The sequence below is a fragment of the Condylura cristata genome, unplaced genomic scaffold (assembly GCF_000260355.1).
Source record: "Condylura cristata isolate star-nosed mole 26May11 unplaced genomic scaffold, ConCri1.0 scaffold00002, whole genome shotgun sequence".
NCBI lineage: Eukaryota > Metazoa > Chordata > Mammalia > Eulipotyphla > Talpidae > Condylura > Condylura cristata.
Window position 1 is genome coordinate 39,893,964 of NW_004567103.1, and position 9,396 is coordinate 39,903,359.

The 9,396-nt window shown below is 35.7% G+C and overlaps 1 protein-coding gene across 1 annotated transcript in view; it reads left to right on the top strand.

Moving 5' to 3' along the window:
* Positions 1–141: 141 nt before the first annotated feature.
* SESTD1 (SEC14 and spectrin domains 1) overlaps positions 142–9,396 on the top strand; it is a 96,567-nt gene continuing 87,312 nt past the window's right edge. The window contains exon 1 of the mRNA XM_004674480.2: positions 142–173. Coding sequence (XP_004674537.2) covers positions 165–173 — 9 coding nt within the window. The 5' untranslated portion in view covers positions 142–164. The remainder of the gene's footprint in view (positions 174–9,396) is intronic.

Below are 9,396 nucleotides of genomic sequence, written 5' to 3' on the forward strand. Positions count from 1 at the left end.
CCCGTTGCCCCCGCTGTCGCCGCAGACAAAGCGCCCGAGGTGGGAGCCCCGCGGGCGGTCTCTGCCTCCGCGCCGCCTGCCGGGTGCGGCCGGGGCCCTCGGATCCCGCTCCCTTCGCCCGTCCGAGGCGCCTTGTTCTCTTGTGGGTGAAAAGGACCCGAATCATGCAACAGGTTTGGGCGTTAATCCTTATTTTCCGGCGGGTCTAGCCCTCCCGGGGCGCGAAGACCAGATGTGGCGCCCGGATCTCGGGCCAGTCCTCGCCTCGCGTCCAGAGCCCGCCGCCGACTCCTTTGTGTGGCGGGTGACCAAGCTGGTCCGTGGATGGGGACACCGGCCCGAGCCCCCACCCCCCAAACCCCCCATGCGCAGGGGCTCCTGGACGCCTCCCCGGTGGCTTGGGACTTGGCTTACCCCCAGCCTGCAGGATGGGCCATCCCTCCTGCTTTCAGAAGAGTCACAAAGGAAGGGAGAGCAGGTTGGCACGGGTCTCTGATTATGTATCTGTTTTTTATGTTAGCTGGATTCACATTAGGGGAGAGCCCCAGTCTGGCCACCTTTTGAGGGTGAGGTGTGATTTCACCCTGGGAGGCACGGTTTGGACCTGCTGTTGCTGCAACAGTCCCCGTGGTTCTCCTGGTGCATTGACATCTTAACTGTCATACACAGACATCAGCCCAGAAGTTGAAAGTGCTCTTGAGGGAGTGATTAGATGGCAACTGTTTGACAGGTCACCTCTTTTTTTCACATTTGAGTGTTGCCTATCGTGCAGCTTAGCATAGGTTGGTAAACCTTAAATTAAGATTGCCTCTTAAAATTATACCATATTGGAAATTCTTAATACTGATTTTTTTTTTTTGGCTTAGTAAACTTTATTTTCTTAGGTGTGAGAACAATTACCTCTCACTCTCCCTACCCAGTCACCCCCAATAATGAACAGTTTATCTTTGTTTACATAGCTTGGGTCCTGCAGACACCTAACTGGTTTTATTGGTATGCTATTTTAATGTAACAATAATAAATGGAAGGAAGATATCTTCCTTTTGGTTTGAGCAATAAAATGCTTCTTTGTTCTAGATTCAGGAAGCTTTTATACATAATACTTGGTGTGGACAAAAGTTGGTGACTATCTTTACCCCATGACCAAAAACGTGAAAAAAATTCCCATATGACTTAAGCATTACACAACTCTATAGATTAGTTTTATGTCCCAAATTCCAGGAAATCATTTTATTCCTATATTAATTCCCACATTGCCTACTAAATTTAACTTTAAAAACTGGATCTACCCTGCTAAGTAGAAACATGATTTGATTGTATTTTAAAAGTTTTCTAGCATTTTAACCTATATGAATTATAATTGGAATGAATAATTGATGGGTGATACTGGGAGCTGCAGATGTATATAGTTAAATCTGGCACCAAAATACAAAACATAAGAAATAGTAAATAGAAGTTGCAAGTTTGTATTTATTTTGACTTTAATTGAGTGGTAGGCATTTGTAAAAAGGAAGTACTAATTGAAAAAAACATATTTGACTTTTTTTTCTTGTGAGTTGTAAAGGTGTTTTGATGCTCTTTATATGTCCTTCTTCCATCCCCCAACAGAAAAACAAACTTTGTAGTAAGAAGGACCTTTTTTTTTAAGAAATAAAATTATACCAAATTGGTCTATTGAAAGATTTTCTGACATAATTAGTACTTTTACCATACCAAAATACCATTTATTGTGTACCATCTAACTTCAAGGAGCTTTCAGATAAGTAACAGTTATAAGTAGCCATTGCAACTTTTTTAAAAATAGGATATTTACTAATAAAAAGTACAGAAACAAATTTATTTGCGATAAAAAACAATTCAGTGGTTTTAGAATTTTCATAAGGCAAACATCTTTTCCAATAGCAAACATTTTCACCCTAAAAAGTAACCCATTAGTTATTAGTTCCATTTTCTCTTCTCACTTGGCAACCATTCTACTTTCTGTCTCTGTGGGTTTCCCTCTTCTGGACATTTCATATGAGCACAGTTATATAATATATGGACTTTTGTTTCATTTTGAAAATGTAATGTTTTCAGAGCTGATCCATACTATGCTTCTATCAGTACTCCATTCTTTTTACAGCTGAATAATATTCCATTTTATGGATTTGCCACATTTTTTACACCATTCATCAATTGGTGGATACTGAATTGTTTCTACTTTTTTGCTATTTTGAGTAATGCTGTTGTTAATACTCATACAAGCTTTTATGTGAACATGATACATTTTTAGTTCTCTTGGGTACATGCTTTCTCTAACACCTGTTATATTGTCTTTTTTGAAGTTAATCATCCTAAGGAGTGTGAAATGGCAGAGTTGTAGTTTTCATTTGTAATAATGTTGTGCATTTTCCTAATGGCTCATAATGTTAAACATTTTTCATATTTTTATTTACCATTTGTATCTCTTCTTTGAAAAACGTATAATAGTTTTTAACTTGATGCTTTCACCTGTATTTTTTCAAATGGTCTGTTTAAATAATCCTGTAAGCTAGGAAGCTAAGGTGTAAAGAATTTAAATAATTTGCTCTTAAGAGTCATGCAGGGCCTAAATGTAAACTCAGATCTTCTGACTGCTTCCTGCATTCTTTCCACTTCATGAAGCATGCAGAAGTTAAATTGTGTTCCCACAATTTGTTTGGCTAATCACTGACAGATTGGGGGTGGGTGGGGGAAGGAATAAACAAAAAATCAAATCAAATAATAACAAAAGCAGGTTAGGGCCATACAGCCTCATGTCTGTCTACCAGATCTTTTTATGCTTTCAACGAAATCCCTTGTTTTCTCCTATCTTAATAAGGTTGGATTTCTATGCATCCTGTGGGGAAACAGATTCAGAGGATTAAACCAAGTAGTAGGCTCTTGATGGTGTAGCTTATGCTAGAACCCACTACTCAGAGTACTTTCTGTTCCTCAGCAGCTTCAATGTTCTCTGTCTTTCTACTAATTTATTCACTTCAACTTCACATTTACATAAATGCTAAGGTGTTATGTGTTTTTTCTTTTGGTCATACTAAGAACTTTTATTTTTAGACAAAGTTTTTCAGCTTCACTTAGAAGTACAGGATTACTAAGATACATATTTCATTTTTTCATACTGCTCCATATTAACTTTATCAGGTATGCAAAATTCTCAACTCCTTGGAGGCTAGGTAGACACCATACGTTGCTTATTTTTTTTTTTTTTGTATGTGTATATTGTCCACATAGTGCCGAGCATATAGCTGGGGTTCTAACCATTACCAAGAAAATTAATACATACACACTTTTTTTATTGTAAAAAATACCCCACTGTATTTTACAATATTTAGTACAAATTCCAAAAGAAGAAAATATTTCTTATCCTTCGCCCTGTGACCTAAAAAGTAGTAAACAGTAAAAATTTGAACTTGTCTTAAACCTTACCACTGTATCCTAAGCAAGGTAGTACTATCATTTCTTTCTGGGTTGTTTTAAAAAAAAAAAAAAAGGTTCTAAGTCCTGAGGCCAGTATAAGTATCTAGCACATTGCTCACACATAGGGGTAATGCCCTGAGTTATATAAATGAAAGCTCAATAAGTAAGTAAAAGAATTAGTTCTAGTTTTCACTGCAATAAGTAGAGGAGATACAGAAAAACTTAGACTCTGCAATTCATTTATATATTTTAATTGACAAATATAATTATAAAAACTTAAATAAATAGGTATAAGTGTAAAAGCTGAAAGTCTTCCTTTACTTCTTGTTTCCTTTCCTCTCTTTATCCCCAAGATGATTTCTATTCTATTTGTTAGCCTGGCTGGGGTTTTTATTTCCAAATCTTTATCTTGGCATCTATGTACAAATATACGTTTACATATTCAACTAAGATACATAATCGCTTATTCAGAATGATTTTCTTTTAGAAAGGGGACCATACTACACATATTTCATTGTTTCTCACTTTAACATATTGACTTTTGTGTTTATATTCACAAAGGGTAAGTTCAAATTTGTTTTCTTCCTAATTTGCTGTCTTTGTCTGATTTTGGTGTCAGGATTTAAACTAATCTCTAAGAATGAATCAGAACACTTTCTTTTGCTCTGGAATAGTTTAAAATGTCTGCCCTATAAACATTTATTAAATATCACCTGGCAACCCTGGAGGAGGGAAGAGACTTTGCTTTTATTGTTCTATCAATGTCCAATGTTTATTTTCTATTATATATTTTTTTGGGGTAAGAAATTCTTTCACATTACTTTCCCACTCTCCACTTTTAAGTTGACAAAGCAAATTAGATGATGTTGTATTTTTCTCTTAGGTTTTCACACTTACTAGTTTTAACCTTAGGCAAGTTACTTATCCTTTTCAAATTTGCGTTTCTTTTTTTTTCTAAATCTGAAAAATGGTTATAATTCATACCTTACAGGAGTCCTGAAAGTATTAAATGAGATGAGTTAATATTTGTAATGATAATCTGTACCATGCTATTCAAATGTATATTTGTCACCATACTTTGACAAATTCAGTAGGAACAAATTTAAGGAGAGAGAATGGTGGAGATAGGGATGATTTCCGTTATAAATACATTGGAATGACTTTATAAATCTTTCTAGGTCATTTAGCATTTAATTTTGGTAGACAGTGATAACCAATATCTGCCTTCTTTTGAGACTGGAGAGTAGGGGAAAGTAGTGAAGTAAAACAGACCTACATTAATCTTGCACTATCATTTATTAATCTGGCTTTGGACCATTTAATTTTTCTGTGTAATAGGCTTACAACACCTACTACAGGATGGTTACAAGGAAAGAAATTAGTATAGTGCCTAGCATGTACTAGCTGTTCGAATTGTTATTATTTTTTTTTTCTTTGCATGTAGTGAGTATCCAACAGTGATATGTTGAGTTTTGCTGTTTTAAGACTGCATGGTGGCTGGAAAGAACATTAAGCCTTAAGTAATAGTTTCAGTGCATGACATTTAAGTAGCCATTGGCCTTGGACAAGTGACCTACTCAGATGCTTGTTCCTTCACTTGTGAAAAAATAAGAGAATGAACATTTACTGAAGATATCTTTTATATGCATTTACTAGGCAGTTTCAAGTCTTTATTTCCTTTCATTCTTCCAATAACCCTACCAGATAGACAATAACCCTACCAGATAGAGAAGATTTTCTTTTCTGATGAGTAAAGACTTAGATATTGATGCTGCGTAGGTCCATATTGTAGACCTCTCCAACAACACCTCCCACCCCCAGTCCTGTCCAAGATCTTTTAGTCATTATGACCTATGACTGTTCCCTCCTGGGGATGACCGGGTGTGTCCCTATTACTGGGAATACTAAATGAAGAACATATTGAAGATTGAAATACTAAGTGTCTAAAATTTTTTTAAACCAATGTAGGATAAGACTACTTATTTATTAATGATTTCCATTGATAAAATGCAAATAGAGGATTGTTAATGTATCCTAATGCCTATGCTTAAGAGTTGTAACTCAAGATTTTTAATACTTATGTTGTTTATAATTATTTATCTAAATAATTTATTAGACTTAATTTCATTTCCAAGTTGACCATTTAAAGGAGAGAGAGGGTAGTGGTCATAAAAAATACAAACTTATTTGATAGTGAGAGGTATATGTATGTATGTGTGTCTGGAAGAGCTGGGGTTAGAGTTTTCTGGCTGTAGGGAAAAATCTGTGTTATAATTCAATGTCTTCTTGCAAACTTGCAGAATCATTTGAAAAATGAACCTGCCTTTGTCAGCTGGTTTGTAAAGAGCTATTGATTATATTCTTGAAAGATAGCAGTATTGTATTTCCTTTGATAGGGTTGCCAAAGCTTTGCTGTGGGTTTCATTTATATTTGCTCAGATTCAGTGATACTGATTTGGCATTTTTGCAGGTCTTGTGCTAGGGATATGAGGCTTCAATTATTTTTATTCTATTGCATTTAATAGGAATGGGAACTCCTATGTATAGGTTAGAGAATTTTTATTGGAGTTAGGCTTGAAGTGCACAATAAATTCTTTCTCACTGATTTTTTTTTTAATAAAATACAAAGCATGGTAAAAATTTGTGTTAGAAAACAGGGCTCTTGTGTTTAAAGAGTTTATATTTAAATAAGGAGGCAATGAAGAAGGAAACCAAGAGGGCTCTTAAATCTGTGATCATTGTAGTCAGTTTTGCAACTTTGGGTTTTGGTAAAGATACCATAGGTTACTTCTGATAAACACTATCAGAAATAACCCAATCCTTTGAAAACTGATAGTTGTGTAACTTGTTTTTTATTGTATTATTTGTATTGAGGTAATAGTGGTTTACGACATTGTATATTATTTGTGGGCATAGGTTCACACCTCTTCATATGTATGTTAGTATACTGCTACCACCAAAGCTCCCATAGTACCCCCACATTTCACTGTACCCCTTCCCCAGTGGACTTCCTCCACCCTCCACTTACTAGCTTCAGTTCTGCCAACAGATTTCTAGGGTTCTGGTTTAGTTTTTCCTGTTCCTTTGTTTTGTTTCCTCTATAGTCAACATATGAATGAAATAATCTGGTAGTTCTCTTTCTCCTGACTTATTTCACCTACCATTACTACCATGTTCTCTGTCTATGTTAGAAATGGCAAGATTTCATCTCCTTTTTTTAGAATTGAGTAGTATTCCATGGTGTGCATGCATGTGTGTGTGTGTGTGTGTGTGTGTGTGTGTGTGTGTCTCAGATCTTCTTGATCTACTCATCTGTCCATGGACACTTAGGTTGTTTCCATATCTTGGCTCTTATAAATAAGGCTGCAGTGAAAATAGGAGTATTTTACCTATGCAAATTAGTATTTTTGCATCCTTTGGCTGGGAGTGGGATTGCTGGGTTGTAAGGTTAGACCTATTTTTAATACTTTGAGAAACCTCCCTGTCGTTTTCCATGGGGACTGGACTACCCCACATTCACACAACATCAATTCCCCTTTTCTCCATGGGCTCACCAAAACTTCTTGTTTACGATCTTTTTGATATAGGCCATTCTTATGGCTATAAGATGGTATCTCATTGTGGTTTTGATGTGCATTTTCCTGGTGACAAGTACTGAGTATTTCTTCATGTGCTTTTTGGACATCTGTATGTCTTCTTTGGAAAGGTGTCTATTTAGATCTTCCAACCATTTTTAAATTGAATTATTTGTTTTCTTTTTGTCCAGTTGTATGAGTTCTTTGTCACATGTATGGTGCACAAATATTTTTCCTCACTCGGGTGTCTTTTATGATAGTTTCTTTTGCTGTTTAGAAATTATTTACTTTGATATAGTTCCTTTTTGCTTATCTTGCTTTTGTTTCCTTTGTCATAGTAGTAGTTACCAAAGACATCACTGAAACCAATTTTGTGGAGTGTTTTCTTTATATTTTATGTGTTTCAGGTATTTAATCCTTTTAAGTTAATGTTTATGTATGGTATGAAACAGTGGTCTGGTTTCATTCTTTGGAATATCATTGTCCAGTTTTCTGAACACAATTTGTTGAAGAGACTTTCCTTTCCTCATTGTATGCATTTCATTTCTCTATCATAAATTGTCTATAAATAAGCTGTGGGTTTATTTCCAGGCCCTCAGGTCTATTCCATTGATCAGTGTATCAATGTATCTTCTTCCGATACATACTTGTTTCCATTTCTATAACTGTAATTTGAAGTCTGGGAGCGTGAAACCTCTCTTCTGTTTTGTTGAGATTGTTTTGCTATTTGGGTACTTTGTGGACCAGTTTTTCACTAATGTACTTTTTCCTCTTCTAGTATCCCATCTAGAATTGTCTTGGTCTTTTTTTTGAATAATCATGATAATTTTGAAGCATCCAGGGCAGATATTCTACTAAGATTGCCTTTCAGGTTGGGTTCATCTGCTTTTTTTTCTTATGATTAAAATAGCGTTATGATTTTTGGAAATAATACCACGAATTTGAGTTATCTTCTCATTAGGTCATGTGAAGGAATGCCTAATATTTATGTGACATCATTGGTGATGTTAACTTAGATCACTTTGTTAAGGAGGTGTATACCTTAGTTAAGGGATATTGTGTATACTCTCCATAGAAAAGTCATTATTATTTTTTCTTTTCCATATGCTGTTTTTGGAAATAGTCTACCTTCAGTGTACCCTCACTGGGAAAGGGAATTAAAGGAACTTTCTTTTTAAAAATTCCTTCTGATTTTTATTCCAAGAACAGAGCCAGTTACTTCAATACTCCTTAACAATTTGTTATATTTTTACTGAATTACTGACTCTCAACTTTTTCACACATTACATTTGAATTCTGCAAGGAAAATGTAATATTCCCTTAGGTAGATGTACAGTTTATTTTATTCAACTATTCCCCTGTTGATCTACCTTTAGATGGTTTAGTATATTGTTGTAGTTAAGAGAACAGGCTCTGGAGCTATAGTACCTGGGTTTAAGTCATGCTCCATATTAGTTGTGTGATATTAGGCAACTTTTAGTTGTTCTCTCAGTTTCTTCATTTCAGTTGAGGTGTTATAATAGGACCTATCACAAAGGATTTTTTAAAATAATATAATAGTTTATTTTTACATCATTTTGTGCTTTTTTTCCATTTCAGTTGTAATCCCCATGGGCTTCCCACCACAAATTCACCTGTATGCTATCACCATAGTCCACTGTACTTCTCACCTCTCCTCCCCCATTTTTGATCCCATTCCTTACTCCACCCCCGTAAAATGTGTCTGGTATATAGTTGTCCATTATTCCTATTATTTTCTCCTGGTCCTTTATACTCCTGCTGTGAGTGAAATCATCCAATATTTTTTTCTTTTATTTCTGACTTATTTCACTAAGCATGATCTTTTCCAGCTCCATCCATGTTGCTGCAAAAGGCATGTGTCTATCTTTTTTGATTGCTGAGCAATATTCTATTGTGTTTATATACCACATCTTTTTAATCCAGTCATCTACTTTTTTGGCATTTGGGTTGTTTCCTTGTCTTTCCAATTGTAAATAAAACAGCAATAAACATGGGGGTGCAGGTGTCTTTTTAAATCAGTGCTTTTATGTCTTTTGGGGAGATACATAGGAGTGGAATTGCTGGGTCATATGAAAGCTCCACTTTTAGCAGTTTGAGAAACCTCTAAACAGTTTTCCATAGTGTTTGTACTAGTTTGCATTCCCACCAGCAGTGCAGGAGAGTTCCTTTTTTTCCACATCCTTGCCAACATTTGTTCTTGCTAGTTGTTTGAAGATGTGCCATTCTCACTGGGGTGAGGGGGTATCTCATTGTGGTTTTAATTTGCATCTCCCTTATTACAAGTGATGTTGAACATATTTTCATAAACTTGTTGCCATCTGCCTTTCCTCTTTGGAGAAGTGTCTTTTTAGTTCTTTTGCCCATT